Genomic DNA, 23,404 nt, shown 5'->3' with positions numbered 1-23,404 from the left:
AATAGTATAGGGGAAAAAATACAGGAGGGTGAGAGGCGTGCAAGGAATAAGAGTGAATTGGAACGATGCTGTATACCGGGGTCGACGTGCTGTCAATGGATTGAACCAGGGCATGTGAAGCGTCTGGGGTAAACCATGGATAATTCTGTGGAGCTTGGATGTGGAAAGGGAGCTGTGGTTTCGGTGCATTACACATGACAGCTAGAGACTGAAAGTGAACGAATGTGGCCTCTTTTGTCTGTTTTCCTGGTACTACCTCGCTGAAGCAGGGGTTAGTGATGCTGTTTCCTTTGGGGCGGGGGTAGCGCCAGGAATGGATAAGGGCAAGCAAGTATGAATATGTACATGCATATATATGTATATATCTACGTGTATGTATGTATAAACGTTTAGAGAGAGAGAGAGAGAGAGAGAGAGAGAGAGAGAGAGAGAGAGAGGATGGGCCATTCTTCGTCTGTTTCCTGGCGATACCTCGCTGACGCGGGAAACGGGTGCTCCAAAGGTGATGACGTCACCCACCCTCGTTAGTGGGTTACGCCTCAAGACCAAGTAACCCTAACCCATTTGACTTAAAAGTTATCGACGACTCAAATAGCCTTAATAAGCCATTTACGTTAAGCCACTGGCGACGAAAATAGACATGGAGGAGCACACGGTGCAACTGATGACGTCAGTGACCACGGATGTCTCCCCCACCCCCGGTCCAAGGTAGTGACGTCATGAGGGGTACGTGATGCTCCCCGCAGGCTCAGCTGGGACAATAGGCAAGCGATGTGGGTCGTATGCTATAGCCAGACACGATAAGCGTCTCTGCCATTGTGTCATCCCCCCCCCCAACCCAAGGATCGACGTGGCCTGGGAGCGCGCCTCATTATACCTGAACTGTGGCCCGTACACCTGTGTACTGGTGTGAGGAGTGGAGAAGAGGTCTTCGTTCCAGTGGGAGCAACGCCTGCCTGAGGAACCGAACTGGGGAGACGGTGGATAGCGGGAGTGAACACTAACCCATACCTCACCAGGCGGGGAATCGAACTGGGGAGACGGTGGATAGCGGGAGTGGATACTAACCCATACCTCACCCGGATATGGTACGTATGTCCTCTGGCTCAGGAGACCCCCTGGCTTCTGCCTCAGCTGGTGGCCAGGGGTGGGGTTGCTCAGCGGGGACGGTGTTCACCATCAGCAGTCGTAACCAGCCTCCCATCCTAACCACAAGTGGTTCGCACATGGCAGTTAGTGTGTCCAGAAACAAGGTTGCTCTGCGCTCTTCTTTCTCTAGCGACTGTCTGGTCTACGTCTCGTTCTTGTATCTCCCCTGACGATGATGTAATCACTGCACGAAAGTGCACTTGGCATCTTATCGTGTTCCATTTCCTCGTGGTTATCAGCAAACACTAGATTACATGCATCACTGCGATCTACTGCAATATATATATATATATATATATATATATATATATATATATATATATATATATATATATATATACACACGGTAACGATTTCTCGCCGGGCAACAGGGATTCGAACCCCGGACCTACGATAGCCCGTGTGTAACTATATTTTTGTTCTATAAAAAGAGGGTGATGAACAGAAAGGTAAAGTTGTGGACAAACGGGATGAAAGGGGCCGAAAGACGTTTTTCTTAAGAAAAAAAAATCAAAATGAGCCTCAGACCACAAGAAAAATAATATAGATAACAATATACTTTCGCTAGCACGTGCTCTGACGTCACGCGTGACAAACTACCTCAAAGCTGCGGTGGATGACGAGTTCCTTATGGAAAGGTTTCTACTCATCATCCTCCACATGAGTATACCATACTCCATCCACCACATAGGATGTCTTCCTCCACTACCGAGCACTTACTAATACACACACACACACACACACACACACACACACACACACACACAAGACGGTAAGCCTGTCAAAATATTATCCACGCACGAAATGACCAGACTATCATAAAATGTAATCCCACACACAACGACAAGCCTATTATAAAAATGTAATCCCACACACACACACACAAGAGGCCTATCATTAACCCCGACTCCTCACCTCCCCACCACAACAAGCCAATTATAAACTGTAATTCCCACCCACACACCCACCTACACACAACTTCAAACCTACTGTCAAATGTAATCCCTCTGTACATCAGACTCCAGCTGCAGTGATCGACCAATTCCATTCCTCTGGTCTATCTACTTCCTACAACTGTTCCCTTTTTTCTTTTTTCTTTTTTTCAACTTGGCGGGCAGGAACTGCCCACCAGAACTGGTGAGGGAAAAAATTCAGCATTTTGTATAATGGGATCATGAGTGACGTCACCGGCGCTAAGGGGAGGGGAGGGGCGACTTGAGGCGGCTATAGGTCGGTACGACCCCTTGAACACGACGGTACGACCCCCTGAGCACGACGGTACGAACTCGAACACGACGGTACGAACCTTTGAACACAACAGTACGACTCGAAAACAATGGTACGACCCGTCGTGCTCAAGGGTGGCACCGTCGTGCTAAAGGATCGTACCGACGTGCTCAAGGGTCGTACCGTCGTGCTCAAGGGTTGCACCGTCGCGCTGCGGAGGTTAAACCTTTTCGAACGACCAGCAAAGCGCCAAACAAGGAAAGTACATGGGTAGGTGGGTAGTACTACATAGATCTGCCATCTAGGTACGTGGTGGCTAGTACCATAGTAACAGACCTCCTACCACCTAGGTACGTGGTGGCTAGTACCACAGTAACAGACCTACCACCTAGGTACGTGGTGGCTAGTACCATAGTAACAGACCTACCACCTAGGTACGTGGGTAGGAGGTGGCGAGAGTCGTCCCATTCAGCGAACCCAACTTAAAAATAAAACAAAGATCGATCGGTGTGTGTGTGTGTGTGTGTGTGTGTGCGAGCCACAGATGTCTACACTGCGTCCAATATATCCTCATCACAACACAACAACGTTCATTCTGAAGCCTTTCATCCAACGCACCTAGATCACAAGCGGGGCAACAACCCACAACCTACGTGTTCCAACATTATATATATATATATATATATATATATATATATATATATATATATATATATATATATATATATATATATATATATATTGCCCCGCTTGTGATCTAGGTGCGTTGGATGAAATGCTTAAGAATGAACGTTGTTGTGTTGAGGATATATTGGGCGCAGTGTAGACATCTGTGGCTCGCGCACACACACACACACACCGATCGATCTTTGTTTTATTTTTAAGTTGGGTTTGCACGTATTCCCTGCGTGTCGTAGAAGGCGACTAAAAGGGGAGGGAGCGGGGGGCTGGAAATCCTCCCCTCTTTTTTTTTTTTTTATTTTTCCAAAAGAAGGAACGGAGGGGGCCAGGTGAGGATATTCCAAAAAAGGCCCAGTCCTCTGTTCTTAACGCTACCTCGCTATCGCGGGAAATGGCGAATAGTATGAAAAAAAAAAAAAAAAAAAAAAAAATATATATATATATATATATATATATATATATATATATATATATATATATATATATATATATATATATATATATATATATATATATATATAAACGCCTGAGATCCCTTGGAATCTATTACTGCTTCCAGGCCTATTCGAGTATAAAACCTGCGGGTTTAACGTCTCTCTCCATCCTCAGTATAAAACCTGCGGGTTTTATACTCGAATAGGCCTGGAAGCAGTAATAGATTCCAAGGGATCTCAGGCGTGTATAAATATATATATATATATATATATATATATATATATATATATATATATATATATATATATATATATATACATATATATATATATATATATACATATATATATATATATATATATATATATATATATATATATATATATATATATATATATATATATATATATTATATATTATATGTTATGAAGATGAAATCGCACGTCAGTGCGAGTCCATACCATTATATTCAACGTCATTATTCTCCACATGTGACACGACATATTTCCTGGAGACAATCCGCCTCAAGTGAGTTAAATATATTTTTTTCCTTTTTATCTAACACCAACACACACAGACTCCGTCTTCCCTCTGCCATTCTCGCCCACACACTGACCTCACCATTAAAGGGAAAGAGGGGGACGGGGTTCCTTGAGGTTAATGGGGGTTGTGTGTGTGTGTGTGTGTGTGTGTGTGTGTGTGTGTGTGTGGCGGGGGGATGACTTGGCCTGGGTATGAGGATGAGTGTTAAGACTATTTTTGTCGTATGTTTTCGTTTCTTTATCATTCTCTCAATAATGATTTGGGTTAAATGCGAAGATGGGACTTTGCAGCTGCCTGGGGACCCATTTAAAGTTCTCACTCTACTAGCAATTAAGACTCTGAATGACGTTACATGTGGCATAATCAGACGAGGTGTACAATGTGACTCTAGGTTGTTAAGGTGTACAGGGCGATCGTCTTCACGACGATGTGTTGGGCGATGATGGCATGGTCACGCCTGCGTACTGCATGACGGTGCCAGTAACACACCTCTCAAACTCACTGTTCTGACCGGTGTGGTCAACGTATACAATGGAAGTCATGTGAAGATGTCTAACACTCCCCAGCTCCTGCAGTTAGCACTGCCTCTGTGAGAGAGGACCTGGGTAACACAAGGACTCTTTCTTAGAAAAGCGCAAAAACGGGTCACTTTCCATACGTAAATATATACGTAAAATTGGACGCGTTGCACGAGCACGAATGGAAGGCGAGAGAAAACGTGGTCTCAAGGGGAAACTGCAAAATCACACGAGGGCAAACTATACTGGAAAACATGGGTCGTCTGGGAACGCCACATACTACCGGAGGTACACAGGGAAAACATACGAGGAAATGAAGGAAAAGATACTGAGAGAGAGAGAGAGAGAGAGAGAGAGAGAGAGAGAGAGAGAGAGAGAGAGAGAGAGAGAATGTCATCGTTACATTAATTGGTCGGTGGTGATAACGACCAAAAGAAATCATTTAAGAGTGGTTATTGTAGGGGGTCTGAGGTAGGTGGGAGAGGGGCAGATGGTGGGGGGTGGGTGGTGTGTGGGAGAGACATGGTGGGGGTGTGCGGGAGAGAGAGATGGTGGGGGTGGAGGGTTTGTGCGAGAGGCACCCCAGGCTCCTCCAACAGCCATCAACGCCACCTCAAGTTCCTCCACCAGCCATCACCGCCACCTCAGGTTCCTCCACCAGCCATCACCGCCACCTCAGGTTCCTCCACCAGCCATCACCGCCACCTCAGGTTCCTCCACCAGCCATCACCGCCACCTCAGGTTCCTCCACCAGCCATCACCGCCACCTCAGGTTCCTCCACCAGCCATCACCGCCACCTCAGGTTCCTCCACCAGCCATCACCGCCACCCCAGGTTCCTCCACCAGCCATCATCGCCACCCCAGGCTCCTCCACCTACCACCAATACCACCTCAGCCGCCTCCACCTACCCCCAGCACCACTCCAGCCAGGTTCCTCCGCCTACCACCGTCGCTACAGTAGAGGATACAGCCCCTGTATGTCCGTCACACTCTATAACAGTTTTATTAACATTAAATGTCTTTTAGGCTTTCTCCCCTAACAACCATATACAATTCACTTATGAACCATCGTATATGTTGTATATAAAGACATAATAATGGGTTGAACTACAATTAAGAATTGAAAACTTTACTGTTGAAAAAAGCTTAGAAATTAGCTGGTCTGCCCTAGCTACGATGTCTGGTTGCCTACAAGCTCATTTTCTATGGTGCTCGTGAAACGCGTCCATTTTCTGTGTCACGTTTTTCATCGTACACTCATCTGTTTGATTTTCCTCCACATGGATGCTTAGTTGCCCGTTTTCTGTGGCTTCTCTCTCGTGACCATTTTCTGCTAAATTTTCAGCGCAAACACATCTCTATTTCCCTCGGCCATTCTGCCCACCAGAAGGTTATATAAGATCGGTTCTTGGTTTACGATCATAGTTTTTTTCCATGTAGCGCCAGGAAACGGACGAAGAATGGTTCATCCACTCATATACACATGTATATACATATACGCCCATGCACGCACACATACATAAATCTGCATAACATACACACACATACATATACACATGTACATAATCACACTTGCTTGCCTTCATCTATTTCCGTCGCTACCCCGCCACACAGTATAGGCGAGGGGTGTGAGGCGCGGAGGCAGATCTGTTATCAGCGATCTGGGAGCCCAACCATTGTTCTCCTTGTGCAAGTGGCTGTGGCGGAGGTGTGTTGACGCCTCCCTCCGCAGGGGGGGATATCGCCTCTATGTGCACAGTAGACCCCCCGCCACACACAATCACCCGCATCTTCCCTCTCGGCTTTGACGCAAATACCTGGCCAGCAAGGACAGCCTCCCCCCCCCCCCCCCGGACGCCACAGAGCTCTGCTGCGGCCGCCACAGGGCAGCTGCTGCCTACTTCTGCAGCCGCTGCCACAGATTTAACACCCTCAGCACAAGACCCGATGACACAGGCGGGGGCAAGGCTCTGGACGGTCGTGGTCGTGCGATGAAACGACACACAAGACCCCTTCCACCCACATACGACCTCCTCTCTCCCTCTCTCACCAGATACGACCCCCTCCTAGGGTCCCTGGTGCCACACTGTCCCCGGTGCCACACTGTCCCCGGCGCCACACTGTCCCCGGCGCCACACTGTCCCCGGCGCCACACTGTCCCCGGCGCCACACTGTCCCCGGCGCCACACTGTCCCCGGCGCCACACTGTCCCCGGCGCCACACAGGATAACGTGATCCGTATATCCACACAGCCGGACACACGTGTGGGTAACACAATATAGCAAGGGTGTTAGGTGAGGCCTAGGTCGAGCAAGGGAGTGTCTGACGTAGTGTCCCTCGTTCCTCAAGCTAGGGCGAGGGAGGCAGCGGTCAGGGCCCTACACTCGGCATGGCACGTCCCCCAACTGACCACCACCACCACCACCACCCTTCATGGTCCCCGTCAAGCGGGATGCACGTCCTGCAGTTCAAGGACCGCTCCCCACACACAGGTTACCTCCCCTTGCATGACCTTATACGACGTTGCGTCAGGCTTGTTTTTTCTCCTGAAGGAAGTACGGTTCATGGTGGGGTCCTTCATGCCTCGGCTCCTGCTGTTGTAGGAGGCGGTGCTGAAGGAGGGTGAGGGATTACCCCCGGACACTTGTATCCTGGCAGATGCCCTAAGCCTAGGAGGCTGGAGGGTAACACATGGCTGTATTTGCACACGTGGAGGGTTAACAGGTCAGAGGCTGAACGTAGTGCTGTACTTACCTGATTGGTGCCCACATAGGTCCAGGTACAACATATAGGAGTGGCATGACATACAGGTGCAGAGGTGTGGCATAGCAAAGGTACAGGCAGACAGGTGTGGCACAACACACCGGATCAGGCAGACAGGTGTAGCACAACACAGGTACAGGTAGACAGGTGCAGCACAACACACAGGTACAGGTGGACAGGTGTGGCACACATCAAAGGTGTAGCACAACACACTGGTGTGGTACACAACACACAGGTGTGGCACAAAACTGACAGGTGTAGGCAGTACTGACCTTGGCAGTTGGGCGCCACTATGTACTTGTCGTCGGACATGTAGTAACCCAGCTGGACTGAGGGCGCGAAGAACCGGTCCATGTTCATCATCATCCACTCCATGGTGCTATCTGACAACAACAAGACAACAACGTCAAATTTATGCACAAGTGATTATAATTTATGTACAAACTCAGACACACGGAGCGGTCAATATAGGGGAAAGGAGTGTCTGGAACACTGGAAAGGAATACACTGGGGGAAGGATAGTCTGGAAAACACTGGAAAGGAATAAACTGGGGGAAGGGTTGTCTGGAAAATACTGGAAAAAGTTATACACTAGGTGAAGGATTGTCTGGAAAACACTGGAAAGGAATCCACTGGGGGAAGGATTGTCTGGAAAACACTGGAAAAAGGAATACACTGGGTGAAGGATTGTCTGGAAAACACTGGAAAAAGGAATACACTGGGTGACGGATTGTCTGGAAAACACTGGAAAAAGGAATACACTGGGTGACGGATTGTCTGGAAAACACTGGGAAAAATGATAGACTAAGTAGGATCTGTTCTCGGTGGGATTTGGGGGGGGGGGGGGGTAATAAATGGTGGTATATGCCAAACATACAAGGGACCTCTGCCACAGGGACTGGATTCAGAGGCGAACGTGTTGGCAGATGACGCCGTGGTGGTCACGAAGGAATGACGGGAGATTGTATCAGATTACAAAGGGACGTCGACACACACACACACACACACACACACACACACACACACACACACACACACAGCCAGTTTGAATTTGGACACGAGGATGAGGTTCAACCTGAGCAAATATATAGTAATATAGATGAGACAAGTGAATGAAGACCCTGATATTATATAGATATTATACACATCACGGGGGGAATTTATATGTCAGTGTGTGTGGAAAGGATAATTTCCACTAAACTGTATATAATAACTTCATACACGTGAGAATTATAGTTGAGATCATCTTGCACTAAACTGTATATAACTTTTCATGCACGTTTGGTCACCTCAAAATCTGCAGACATAAAACTTGTACTAGACAAGGTCCAGAGGAGGGCAACAATGATGGCACCTGAAAATCAAAGAGTTCGTGTTCCAGCAGAGGCTATTACAAGATCTTTAGTTATCCCCCATGGAAGAAAAAAGAGTAAGGGGTGATATGATCAAAGCCTTCATGCGTCTCAACCAGCATCAACAACGTCCAACAGTGGCGACCAACAGAGCGAAAAGGTACTACGGGAAAGATACATAAACAGCTGCTGTTGTACTATCATGACTGTGCTATTGTTGTACTGTACTACCCTCCTCAAATGTCTGCTTCATCACCGTGTAAGATGTGATCCGGTAACCTGTGCTGGTGTCGCTCTACACTTTCATTCTGAAAATGTCTTGAAATACACGAAAGCGCTGGAGCAAATTTTCCTGCTTTGGATTTTCCTTCGTGGTCTACAAGTTCATCTGTGATCGTCACGTGTCTGCTTCGTGAATACACACACACACACACACACACACACACACGTGGACTTTTTTTTTGTCTTTCTTCTAGGCGCTACCTCGCTGAAGCGGGGGGTAGCGATGCTGTTACCTGTGGGGCGAGGTAGCGACAAGAATGGATGAAGGCAAGCAAGTATGACTATGTACATATGCATATGTCTCTGTGCGTATGTACAAGTTGATATGCATGTATATGTATATGTGCGTATATTTATATGTATGGAGATGCCAAATGCCGCCGGTAACACCAGGCGAGTTGAAGAAAGGACCTCATCAATCTCGAGTCAGCTGGGATGAGAATCAATCTTGAGTCAGTTGATGACACTCTCGGCACAAGTAGGTAGCCCATACGGACATGGTCGCCCACCTTATAGATCATCGCGGAGTCTTTTGAACCTCAAAGAATCGAGAGGAAAAAATTAAAAAGGAGAAAACGGAAATGGGAGGGAAAACGAGGTCATGCTATTGAGGGTAAACATTTTTCAAGGTACTCTACCTCCGTGGAAGAACGAGGCCTTTATAACATCTCTATTAGCAACACACACAACATGACTGTATAACCCCCTCTATATTCAGCAGAAACAGGTAATAACACACACTTTGCTGACTATGAGACGGCATGGGCCAGACCGGGGTCGGACCCTCATGGGCTCGAATCCTGGACGAGGCAGATGTCCCACACCCAAGCCAAGTGTTCATCCTCCCCTCGAGGCTGATCAGATTTATGGGTACCTGGCTTAGGCTGGTGTGTGCGTGTGTGTGTGTGTGTTCAGGAACTGGAGTAAAGACATGATACTTAAAGGCAAAGTAAAAGAGAAGGGGCAACACGAGCGTAAAACTCTCTCCCTCTCCAACACACACGTCCCACTCCAATACCCACCTCTCCCTCTCCAACATCCACCCATCCCTCTCCAACACCCACCTCTCCAACACCCACAGCTCCCTCTCCAACATCCACATCCCCCTCTCCAACACCCATCTCCAACACTCACGACCAACCAGCAGAGTAACATACATAAGTCTTCATCCTCGTCCCAAACTTGCCAAATCACAATGGCTTCGTGTCCAAAGTTCTCTGGACGCTTTCCAATTCCCCACGAAAGACTTCCCAGTGGGCAACAAGCTTTTTTTCCAGTTTCACATAAAACTTTCAAGTGTTTCTAAACACCCCCATTTCTGAGCAAGTTCCACAGTGTCTCTGGTGTCTATGGTTCAGTCACGGTCCAGACTGTTTTTGGTTAAGTCAAGGGCCAGAGTGTCTCTGGTTTAATCAACGACCGTAGTGTCTGGTGTCTTCGGTTCAGTCATGGGCCAGTGTCTTTGGTTCAGTCAACGATCAAAAGTGTCTGGTGTCTATGGGTTCAGTCCCAGACAAGAATGCCTGGTGTCTATGGTTCAGTTACGGTCCAGAGTCTCTTTAACCACAGTCCACCAGTAGTAAGGTTGAAGAAAAATCCTCAAGAAAGGACTTGTTTCCTCCACCATTCACATCAACAGCGGAAAAACGTGATCAAGTCTGACACGAAAGGAAATCTTTTTCCACCGGCCCGGAGCGGGGCCATCACAGACCCCTCCATCCTCATCCTAAATCAATTTGAATTTCGTTATTCACAATGAGACTAGACGGTGCCGGGCGGGAGGCGAAGCAGGAAGTGGAAAGGGTGGAGTGGAGGCGGCTGCTGCATGGGGCAAGTCAAGCCCAGCGGCTTACTGTTAAACGAGACGTATGGTACGATGGTTCCGGCCATCACTTGAACACTCCTATGTCTGGAGGGGAGTACCTCCCTGGGAAGACAATTTAAACAGGCGTAACCAAACTGGTCCACAAGGAAACGTATCTGTGGACTGCGAACGCTGAGGAAAATGTTGAACCAGAGGGAGGAGCGGTGAGAGGCACACAGGTCAGGAGTGCTGGGGCGATTACCATAGGGCAGCATTAGGGGCGAGTACAATGGCCAGTAAGGTGTGGGGAGGCAAGACTATTGGGGCAGGAGCTCCTCCCCACTCCTCCTCCCATGACTGATGTTCTGACGTTAGCTGGCTGACGGGCCCCCAACCCTGCCCGCCACACACACGTGTGCGGGGAGGTGGGCGGTGGGCGGTGGGGGGATGCATGTTCCTCTCTACGGACACCACAGTGCTCAGATCCGGCACGTCTGCTCGTGTCACGAGCCCCTTTCACACGCAGAAGGACCCTACATATATTCGGGTCTCTTTCCCTACCCCGCCCCTGCCCCGGTCATTATATCTGCCGACCTCCACACACACTGCCCGCTGTGTGGCTGCCCACCTCCCCTTACCACACACACACACGCTTAAAATAAACATTCACTTTGAGGAGCCAGTCCTTCCTTAACCTTAGCCAGAACTCATCTACACGGCTTCTGTAGCGTGTGTGTGTGTGTACAAATGCATGGCTTGTGTAGCTCCTGTAGTGTGTGTGAGTATACAGATACACGGCTTGTTACCTACACAACACCTGGAGGAGGAGGAGGCGAGTACCTAACCCTACAGAGACGCTCACGTAAACAAGTACTAAATTGCCTCATCCCAGCTACGTGTCTTCGTTGTAAATCAAGTGACTTATTTCTCTGTCTCCCCTGATGATGCGATTATTACACAAAAGTGCACTTGGGAACTTATCGTGTTTCATTTTCCCCGTGGTAAGAAAGGAAAATAAGTGGACAGGGAGCTGTGGTTTCGATGCATTACACATGACAGACAGATACTCAATGTGAATGAATGTGGCCTTTTTTGTCTTTCACTGGCGCTACCTCGCTGAAGCAAGGGGTATCGATGCTGTTTCCTGTGGGGCGGAGTAGCGTCGAAAATGGATGAAGGCAAGCAAGTTTGAATATGTGCTTGTGTATATATGTCTATGTACATGCGGGTGCATATTGCACACGACGGTACGACAATTGGGCACGACGGTACGACGCTTGTACACGACGGTACGACCCCTGAGCACGACGGTTCGACCCTTGTACACGACGGTTCGACCCTTGGGGCATGATTGTACAACCCTTAAGTATGGTGGTGGTCAGAAACTAGGTCATCATGCCCGAGGGTCGTTCCGTCGTGCACTAAGGTTGTATCGTCGTGCACAGGGGTCGTACCGACGTGAACTAAGGTCGTAACGTCGTGCAAAGGGGTGTGCCGTCAGGCACAGTGGTCGTGCAGTTGTGCAGTGGTCGTACCGCTGTGAAGAGGGGTCGTACCGTCGTGTACAGCAGTGGGTCGTAACCTCTGTGGTTAAGTCGAGGGTATGAACCCATATGACATCCCGGTTCCACGGGTTCAAGCTAAACCTCGATAAACCATAACCAGTTAACTGGGTATGAATAATGAGGACCTTGAGCAAGATAGAGTGTAAACCATAAGTAGGTTTAACGATCAATGACCAGTTTCAATTACGACTGCCGTTTATCGTTACTTTCATCGTCTCAGAAAACGCCGTCACACGATCAGAAACCAGGTTTAAAGTCATTAAAAACCATTTTTAAAGTCATCAAAAATTATTTTAAAGTTATCAAAACCCAGGTTTAACGTTATTAAAAACCAGGTTTAAAGTTGCTGAAAATAAGGTTTTAAAGTTTTTAAAACAAGGATGAAACAGTTATCAATAACCAGGCTTAAACAGCTATTAAAATCCAGGTTTAAACAGGTATTAAAAACTAGGTTTAAACAGTTATCAAAAACCAGGTATAAACAGCTATCAAAATCTAGTTTTTAAACATACTAGAAAGCAGGTTTAATTCTATCAAAAACCAGGTTTAAAGTTATTAGAAACTGGGTTTAAAATGATCAAAAACCAGATTTAAAGTGATAAAAAACCAGGTTTAACGTTATCAAAAACCAGGTTTAAAGTAATAAAAAATCAGGCTAAAACTAATTACCGGGTTTAAAGTTATCAAAAACTAGGTTTAATCAAAACCTGATTTACAAAGTTATCAAAAACCAGGTTTAAAGTTTTTTAGAACCAGGTTTAAATGGCTATTAAAAAACAGGTTTAAACAGCTACTAAAAACCAGGTTTAAACAGCTACTAAAAACCAGGTTTAAACAGCTACTAAAAACCAGGTTTAAACAGCTACTAAAAACCAGGTTTAAACAGCTACTAAAAACCAGGTTTAAACAGCTACTAAAAACCAGGTTTAAACAGCTACTAAAAACCAGGTTTAAACAGCTACTAAAAACCAGGTTTAAACAGCTACTAAAAATCAGGTTTAAACAGCTACTAAAAATCAGGTTTAAACAGCTACTAAAAATCAGGTTTAAACAGCTACTAAAAATCAGGTTTAAACAGCTTTTCAAACCTTGTTTGAACAATCATTAAAAAAAAAATCACCAGAACGAGAGAGAGAGAGAGAGAGAGAGAGAGAGAGAGAGAGAGAGAGAGAGAGAGAGAGAGAGAGAGAGAGACGGGAGCCCAGCAGCAGCGGCGCCTCATCACCCAACACTTGGCTGGCTCGCTTCATCATGTCCAAGATACAATCAGCGTCGTAATTAATGGCATTCTCCCTCCTCTGCGGTACACCCCGGAGTATATCTCAAGTCTACTGTGATCCACTGTAGACTAATGGCACGGAGAATACGCCTGTATACCGGGTTTACGGGGGAAGTTTCCCTTAACACCAGTATATGTACGGTTCACACGGGCGAAATGCCATCTAGCCCCGTCTTCTCCCACAGTCTCCAGGGAATAATTAAGAACAAATATTCAAATACCATCTGAATGTTTAACAGCTGGAAGCCAATTGCATCATAGCTTTCCCTTAATAGCGCTTAGCGATGCGCACGTGAGACTAAGGTAAGGCAAGGCACTCCTAGCTTCCTTAGGATAAAGGAAGGAAAGGTAGTGTACATTTCCTTAATCTAAGGCAAGGAAGGGAGCATATGTCCCTTAAAACTAAGACAATGAAGGCAGCATATCTCCCTTACAGGAAGGTAACATATCTCCCTTAGGCTAAGACAAGGAAGGCAGCATATCTCCTTTGAACAAGCGAACACAGGTTTAGACACGCATACACAAAGCGTTACGGCTCATGGGTCAGGCCGGCATGGGTTCGAATTGTGGGAGCGGCATTCGACCCACACCCAACCCAGGTGTCAACACAAAGAAGCAAAGACATGGTACATCCATACACACACACACTAGGTGAAGAGACGGGGCAACAAGAGTGTCGAACCCTATCCCCGTAACACACAAGGATGAAATCACAAACATTAATCATAAAGAGTAATCACAAACTAATCAGAGTAATCACAAACTAATCAGAGAAAGTATTCAGAGTAATAACACAGTAATCACAGTGGTCAGAGTAATCACAGTAATCATAGAGTCATCAAACAGTAATCACAGTGATCAGAGCAATCACGATGATAATGACACACGCACCTTATTATTTGGGTCTTGGCTCACGAGAAAGAAAATTCCACCACCTGGGGAGGCGCAGATCAATCCACCGAAGTGTACTGAGTAGTTGACGGGCTTAGCTGGTCACCATCACCAGCTAACAGCTACAGAGCCAGCTGAGGGGAATATAACCGGGTGTACGGCTAGATAATCAGCTGAGGGGGAAAACCGGCCACACAGCTAAATAACCAGCTGAGGGGAGCCGGTGTGCAGCAGCGGCCGGACAAGTAGCCGTGGGCGTTAGGTTGTTTCCACACAGGAGAGCTTCGACCGCAGGTCCCACACACGAGAGCTTCGACCGCAGGTCTCACACACGAGAGCTTCGACCGCAGGTCCCACACACGAGAGCTTCGACCGCAGGTCCCACACACGAGAGCTTCGACCGCAGGTCCCACACACGAGAGCTTCGACCGCAGGTCCCACACACGAGAGCTTCGACCACAGGCCCTGCACAGGAGAGTGCCGACCGCAGGTCCCACACACGAGAGCTTCGACCGCAGGTCCCACACACGAGAGCTTCGACCACAGGCCCTGCACAGGAGAGTGCCGACCGCAGGTCCCACACACGAGAGCTTCGACCACAGGCCCTGCACAGGAGAGTGCCGACCGCAGGTCCCGCACACGAGAGTGCCGACCGCAGGTCCCGACGGGAGGCTGGCTGGCTAGTGCAGCGCCCCACACAATACTGGCCTGGCTTCCCCCCCTACCTGCCTGCCTCACACACACCAACTCAATCCTTCAACCATACACAGCCCAACTTGCGTAGAGGGGGGGGTGGGAGGTGGGGGTAGACGACGCGAGCACGCACGCGCGCCCGCCAGCGAGGCTCGCACAGACCTGCGTACGTCCACGGATACACCCTCCCCCTCCGCAACCCCTCCCCAACCCCCCCTCGACAACTGACGGATGTTATATAAACGATCTCATCACGTGTTCACCGTGAACGCCCCTACAACTCACTGCCGTGTTCACTGCACGTGGGTAGGGGGGTTCAATGTCTGGGTTACTCTCGGTGACGCGATAAACGTGACCGATAGAACTGGCGTACGGAACGCGACAGTGACCGATAAAACTGGCGTACGGAACGCGACAGTGACCGATAAAACTGGCGCAGCGAACGCGACAGTGACCGATAAAACTGGCGCAGCGAACGCGACAGTGACCGATAAAACTGGCGCACTGAACGTGGGCGATAAAGCTGGTGCAGTGAACCCGATAGCAGCCGCTGTAATGAGCGCAGTGAACCCGACAGTGGCCGCTGTAACCAATACAGCGAGTGACAGTGACAGCTGTACATAACTAGCACAGGCTGAACCTCTTTAAATCCGGCAGCAATGGGACCTGGCCATTGTCGGACCACGGAAAAGGCTGCAAAATCGAGAATGACTCCTAGCAATAGCCCTCTGTTGCTATATGACCGACTTTTCTAGCTTTCATTTTCAGAAAAAGAAATGAATATAAGAAATTAACAAGCCTGTTAATCACCTTGGCTGGGGTGTAAACAGATTTTGGCGCCTTCTCTTGTTCACAAGACACATGATATCTTTTGGTGCCATTTTTGTCAAGACGTATCTGTGCTATCTTACTTCCATATGATACCATATGGCGCTATCTTATTCACAAAACACATACCTCGGTGCTTCACTTGTCACAAGACATGATATCTTGCGATGTTATCTTATTCACAAGATATGATATCTTCTGATGCTCTCTTTGTCATCACATATCTTATGGTGCTATATCAAAGGTGGCATTACATCTTATGGAGCTATCTTAAAACACATATCTTACGCTATTTTAATCATTAGGCAAATGATACCTTATCGTGCTATATCTACAAACATGATATCTTCTGGTGCTATCATAGTAAAAAGCCACATACAATCAGGGGCTATCTTAGTCAAACGATATGATATCTTGTCGTGACATTTAAGTCAGAAGACATGATATATCTTGGTCCTCTCTTAATCAGAAGACACGCGATATCTTACGGTGCCATCTTAGCCTCAAAGCACGTGATAACTTCCAGTGATCTCAAAACATCAAATCTTTGTTATCTTAGTCAGCGCACACACACACACACACACAAGATATCGTGTAATCTTCACCTGGCCTCACAAAACATGTTCATTTTTCCTTCCCTGGTATAAGTTTAGACGTCCTAATCCCAACCTAATAATAATCAGCTCACGGACACCTTCCCTCTCCCACGTGGGCCATATCCCAACCCTCAACCACTGGGGGGGGGGGGGGGGGGGGGGGGGCTAGAAATCCTTCCCTCACTTTTTTTTTCTTATTTTCCAAAAGAAGGAACAGAGTAGGGAGCCAAGTGAGGATATTCCTTGTAAGGCGCAGTCCTCTGTTCTTAACGCTACCTTGCTAATGCGGGAAATGGCGAATACGAAATATACATCATACAAATTGGAACGGTGAGGTATACTGGGGTCGACGTGCTGTCACTGGACTGAACCAGGGCATGTGAAACGTCCTGGGCAAACTATGGAAAGGTCTGTGAGGCCTGGATGTCGATAAGGAGCTGTGGTTTCGGTACATAAGAGAATGGATGTGGGCTCATGCAGCCCCTCTTCCGTCTGTTCCTAGCGCTACCTCACAACGGGGGAAAACGGCGATCAAGTATATTATAGCATTAATGAGATTGCTTTCATCGAGACAATGAGTTGCCCATGCCGTCTCAGCCGAAAAGACACCTTTTGGGGACCACATAAGTCAGAGTAGGAGGACTAGACGATATCCCCGGCTTGGATGGACCCAGGTCCCTTGACAACAGTGTGAATGTCACCAAAGGGGATATTGCTCTAGACGATCATTACACTGAGGGCAGATAAGAGAGATATGGGGGTGAGGGAGAAGAGGTCATGTATCTGTGGTGGTGCTCTGGTAAAGACGGTAACAGGCCTGAGTTGAGGACGCTGTGTGTGTGTGTGTGTGTGTGTGTGTGTGTGACGGGGTTAAGCCCCTTCTCAGTGGCCTGGGCCCAGCTCTCGGGGACCCCCCTCCTACGTCGCGTCGCCGTGTGTCTTGCGACATCAAGAAACAACGTTGACAACATTTCCCTCCTCTTCCTCCTGCCTCCCTCCCTCTCGGGGTCGTCCACTCCCCCCCCCCCCCCCGTCTTGACTCAAGACGCACATCGTAAAACAAAAAAAAAAAATATATACACGAGAAGGACTAAAGTTACGCACACGACGGGGTTGGAGAGGGGCAGCAACAGACGGACAGACTGCCTGCTTGCACGTCGACGGGTACCGTCTGCCCCCCACACTCGCCGTCAGGAGCAAGTGGTGGTGGTGCCATCTGGCGGCCCATCACTAACTTAGAATCACTCACTTCCTGACCTCCTGCCTCCTGTGACCTGTGGCGACCTCCGAGGATACACACCCAACATCTCACAGCTGTTACACACTGCAGACGTGACCTGGGCCACTGCCAACTGTACACTGCCGGGCCCCTGGTAGCCTGTCACTGCTCCCGACCGTGAGTTCAAGTGAGAGTGACCCACACACACACAAACACACACACGCACAGAGGGACCTCCGTGGTGTAGCGGTAAGCGTTACTGACCGTCAAGAACGCCCGGGGCTAATTAGAATCAAACCCATACCCACGTGGGGTTCGAATCCTGGTGTCACGGCAGTCGGTCTACAGTCCACCCAGCTGTTTATCCTCACCTAGGGACTCTGTGTGTGTGTGTGTGTGTGTGTGTGTGTGTGGTGGCCAATGGGAAAGCGTGGTTGGGTTGGACCTGAAGGAAAGGTCTAGATCATCTGTGTGGCCATCGGCAACTCAAGGGAAGGCCGTTTTGATATTTGCTTCTTTCCCTAAACGTCGAAGCTTTGGAAATCTCTACCTTCTAATGTCTTTCCCAATCCCTATGGCCTGGCACATTTCAAAAGACAGGTCTTTCACATCCAGCCGAGTAGGGAGAGGGCTCTGGAAGGCCACAACCGTCTGGAAGCACCAGAGGAGAGGTGGCAGAAGGCCCTAAGCCCTAGGGGTAATAAACGGGATCGGGCATATGGAAACCAAAAGGACTGGAAAGCTTAAAAAGTTTTGAGGAATGAGGACGACTGGAATCCCTGCGGCACAGGCTTCCAGCAGACGAAGATTGATGAATTGGGACGACTGGAATCCCTGCGTCACAGGGGCTTCCAGCAGACGAAAACTGATGAATTGGGACGACTGGAATCCCTGCGTCACAGGCTTCCAGCAAACGAAGATTGATGAATTGGGACGACTGGAATCCCTGCGGCACAGGCTTCCAGCAGACGAAGATTGATGAATTGGGACGACTGGAATCCCTGCGTCACAGGCTTCCAGCAAACGAAGATTGATGAATTGGGACGACTGGAATCCCTGCGGCACAGGCTTCCAGCAGACGAAGATTGATGAATTGGGACGACTGGAATCCCTGCGTCACAGGCTTCCAGCAAACGAAGATTGATGAATTGGGACGACTGGAATCCCTGCGTCACAGGCTTCCAGCAGACGAAGATTGATGAATTGGGACGACTGGAATCCCTGCGTCACAGGCTTCCAGCAGACGAAGATTGATGAATTGGGACGACTGGAATCCCTGCGTCACAGGCTTCCAGCAGACGAAGATTGATGAATTGGGACGACTGGAATCCCTGCGTCACAGGCTTCCAGCAGACGAAGATTGATGAATTGGGACGACTGGAATCCCTGCGTCACAGGCTTCCAGCAAACGAAGATTGATGAATTGGGACGACTGGAATCCCTGCGTCACAGGCTTCCAGCAGACGAAGATTGATGAATTGGGACGACTGGAATCCCTGCGTCACAGGCTTCCAGCAGACGAAGATTGATGAATTGGGACGACTGGAATCCCTGCGGCACAGGCTTCCAGCAGACGAAAACTGATGAATTGGGACGACTGGAATCCCTGCGGCACAGGCTTCCAGCAGACGAAGATTGATGAATTGGGACGACTGGAATCCCTGTGGTACAGGGGCTTCCAGCAAACGAAGATTGATGAATTGGGACGACTGGAATCCCTGCGTCACAGGCTTCCAGCAAACGAAAACTGATGAATTGGGACGACTGGAATCCCTGCGTCACAGGCTTCCAGCAAACGAAGATTGATGAATTGGGACGACTGGAATCCCTGCGTCACAGGCTTCCAGCAAACGAAGATTGATGAATTGGGACGACGAGCCAGGATGAAGGAAGGCAGCCAGACGACGGGAGTGGTGGTCATCCTCAGGTGTTGGGTGTGGCCGAGCCATGGGGAGTAGGCCTGTGAGAGGGGAGCGGACAGGACGACGGGAGGATCTTGGGACGCTGCACGTGAGCGGCCCATGACGTCAGCAGTACAGGTAAACACGTGACATTCAACCATCACACACTGTGACCACGGGACCACGTCTGCACCACCACGGCTCAGTGACGGCACCTCGGGACACGTTCGGCTCCTCCACACAGCAGGAAGGCTTGGCCGGGATGAGCCACTCAACCACCTTTAAACGCTTTGGGATCCCAGTATCTAGGCAGAAGCTACTCTACTGGAGACACCTTAACACCTGCAGCTCATCCACAGGGGACGGACGGGGGTCTATGTCTCGGAGGGAGTAAACACCAACAAACGGCTCACAGGTGAACGAGTCGTGAGGAGCCAAGGAGGAAATCCTCGCCTCCGCCGTGGCTGCTCCTGTTAATGACTCAACGAGGATTGTGCAGAACACGAGTCCCACAACCACACCTTCAGGATGGTCAGGGAGAGGTCCCAGACACACCCTACAGTGCAGGTCTGGTCTACCACCCACAACATCAGGATGGTCAGGGAGTGGTACCAGACACCCTACAGTGCAGGTCTGGCCTACCACCCACAACATCAGGATAGTCAGGGAGTGGCCCCAGACACACCCTACAGTGCAGGTCTGGTCTACCACCTACAACATAAGGATGGTCAGGGCGTGGTCACAGACACCCTACAGTGCAGGTCTGGTCTGGCCTACCACCCACACCATCAGGATGGTCAGGGAGTGGTCCCAGACACACCCTACAGTGCAGGTCTGGTCTACCACCTATACCGTCAGGATGGTCAAGGAGAGGGTTAAAAGGAACGGCGGATCATAAAGACAGGATGATCTGTCGCGCAAAGAGGTGCTTCATTATCTAGACAGCCATCTTCGAAGGTTAACGAAACACGAGTTTATCTTCATAAGTCTTGAATAAGAACTGATGACGCAAGTGAAAAATTAGTTAATGATATCCTGAAGAGGCAATTAAGATTATACCCAAGTCCAAACCACCTCATAATTATCAGACCGACATTCTCACCTCGACTGAGGAGCTCAGTATCAGGTCATTCCATCGAACTGGAGTTGCGTTCCAGCGAACTGGTGGCTCATCCCAGCGGACTGGAGTTGCGTTCCAGAGGACTTGTGCCTCGTTCCAGCGGACTAGAGTCTCGTTATCTCTTTCTTATTCTGAGCACATGATATATAAAGCGATGTTTCAATTGGTGGTTGTGACTTTATGAAGGTATTAATAACACAGTTGAGAGGCCTAATGTTCAAATAACTGGCCTATTCCTTATGTCATTGTTTCCAGTACCACACATTATGCATTCTATTCTTCCATTGTATAATGTATCAAGGAATGAATGGAAGAAACTTGACCCCAAGGGTATACGTGCTAGAGCCGGTCAGCCAAAGGCACCATGTACGAGTCAGACAACGGAAACTGGCCTCTCGTTGTTAGATACGTACGTCGGGAGGCAGCGAGCGGCCAGGTGGGTCAGTCTCCTTCCAGCGAGTCAGGATCTCGATGCAATAGACTCGTCAGCGGACTGGAGTTGCGTTCCAGCGGATTGGAGTTGCGTTCCAGAAAACTGTTGGCTCGTATCAGCGAACTGGAGTTGCGTTCCGAGGGACTGGAGTCTCGTTATCTCTTTCCTATTCTGAACACATGGGGACATATACAGCGAACACACACAGGAAAAAATCGTGCTAATAATAGTCATCCTCTGGGAGTTAAAGACCCCTTACTGCAGCATTTGGTTTCCTAATGGCTACCCAAAGACAGCCACTGCACTGCACCAAACCTCTAGGGCTTCTCAGAGTATCAACGCTCTTACATATGAGCGTTATGTCACACACACACACAAACACACACACACATGGGGTAAAGGCAATTATAACCGATGAACTATTATAGGATATCTGACGAATCTAACATCAAATATTGACACGGTTAGATATAACTGTTAATGACTGTAATACCATTACACACAATTCATCAATCATCTACGAGGATTACGGTAAGATCCTCGCTAATTTCGCCGTCGGATCAATTTATGAGTGTTACAGGTCCTTGATCAAAGGGAACCGGGTCTTAATTCAGAGTTACCCCTTGAAGGAAAGAAGGGTGTCAGTGGACAGACCCAGGAAACTGGGTTCCTGTTGTTAGATATACTGATAGGCAGTGGGTAGCCAAGCTCCAGCGGCCCGAAGCCTCGTTCCAGCGGCCCCGAGTCTCGTTCCAGCCAGCGAAGGACCGTCCAGTGAGCTTATATGGTCTTCAAATTGTCTTGAATACTTAAAGAAATGGTTCAAGATGTTTCATTTGATGGTTGCAACTTTACCAGGAACCTTGTCTGGTGAGGGTACATTGTGCGTAGACTGCTTCACACAGGATCTATGACAATGATGATGATCTTATGGCCAACCGATTCAAAATATGACGGGGGAGTTAGTGAGGGTGGAAACCAGAGTTGTGGAGAGTGGGTGGTAGAGGGAGGGGCCCCTCACGCCACCATCAAACCAAAAGGAGGTTATGAAAGGCAATGTCTGTTTCAGCTCAATTGAACAGAAGTTTCAGGGAGCCAACTAGCATTTTGGGGTATCTGTTTACGTCACATGAAGACCGCCGATCAGAGGGAAGTTCTGAATGGTGGGCAGCGTAGCGGACAGTGAGGCATTCACGGGACGCCCGGCCTAAATTTGAATCCTGGCAGCGGCAGTCAGGTTCATCCTCTCCTGGCTAGCCGGCCGGCCGGTCGATCAACTGGGTACCTAGCTCAGGCTAGGATATACATGTATACAGCGATACTGAGACTCTTTTCGTCAAAGCAATCAGTTAGCAGCCGCGCCGTCTCACAAAGAAAAATAAGACAGATAAAGACTGAGGATTCGAGCAAGAAAGATATGTTTAGCTCAGAGGAAAGACCTTCGTGTGGGGCTTCATTGGGTAAGCAGTCGGTGGACTAAGGGTAGCGAGGAGCGCTTCACCCTCAGGCTCAATAACCTTCTGGGGACTTCAAACTCACACAAGCACAGGCGATGGTGGGTCTGCAAGACACCTAGGCTCTCGCAGGTGGTGGTGGTGGCCAAGGGGTAAGTCAAGGTTTTACTGGACTTGGAGAAGCGATCCAGAGGAGATGTGATTTACGAACTCCAGAAAGAGAGGCGGTGTGTCTGTGTGTGTACTCCAGTCAACACCTCAGGTCAACCACAAACCAATGGCTGAGGATGGACCGCTTCCCCTGTCCTCTGGCTGGGTAACTACACTGTTACGCCAGCCAGGTCCTGCTAGATCATGAGTCATATAGATGTTGGTGTGACGCAGGCCACATCAAGAAGAACAGACGTGGCCGAGGTAGCAGCCACTGTTGATATCATTATTCCATTTAGTGTACACGTCATCCCGGCTCAGCTGGCGCGCCTCTAAGTCCAGGACGAACGGAACGGAACGGTTCGGTGTCCAGCGCGACGCCTGGCGGAACAAGGTAACCAAGTCTGGAGATGTCATTGAATTTGCTCGACGCTCTCGTCGGAGGTGACGTGCCATGACGTCATTTGGCAAGCCCGGTGACAGGCCATGACGTCATTTGTCGCAAGCGGTGACATGCCAT

The 23,404-nt window shown here is 48.8% G+C and overlaps 1 protein-coding gene across 6 annotated transcripts in view; it reads right to left on the bottom strand.

The window, feature by feature from the left end:
• The window catches only part of tim (timeless), a 229,144-nt gene that overhangs the window by 170,202 nt on the left and 35,538 nt on the right, over positions 1-23,404 (bottom strand). For 5 of the 6 annotated variants that reach the window (XR_011715465.1, XM_071685093.1, XM_071685095.1 and 2 more), the window contains one exon: positions 7,590-7,700. Coding sequence is in view for 5 of the 6 variants with exons in the window: in XM_071685095.1 (XP_071541196.1) it covers positions 7,590-7,700 (111 nt within the window). In the remaining variant the exon portion in view is untranslated. Of the gene's footprint in view, positions 1-7,589; positions 7,701-14,490; positions 14,518-23,404 lie in introns of those variants that run through there. The other variant, XM_071685094.1, reaches the window with a different exon arrangement.

This window comes from Panulirus ornatus, chromosome 39, assembly GCF_036320965.1.
Source record: "Panulirus ornatus isolate Po-2019 chromosome 39, ASM3632096v1, whole genome shotgun sequence".
NCBI classification, from domain to species: Eukaryota; Metazoa; Arthropoda; class Malacostraca; order Decapoda; family Palinuridae; genus Panulirus; species Panulirus ornatus.
Note: the sequence above shows the minus strand (reverse complement) of the source record. Positions and strands in the feature narration are given on the sequence as shown.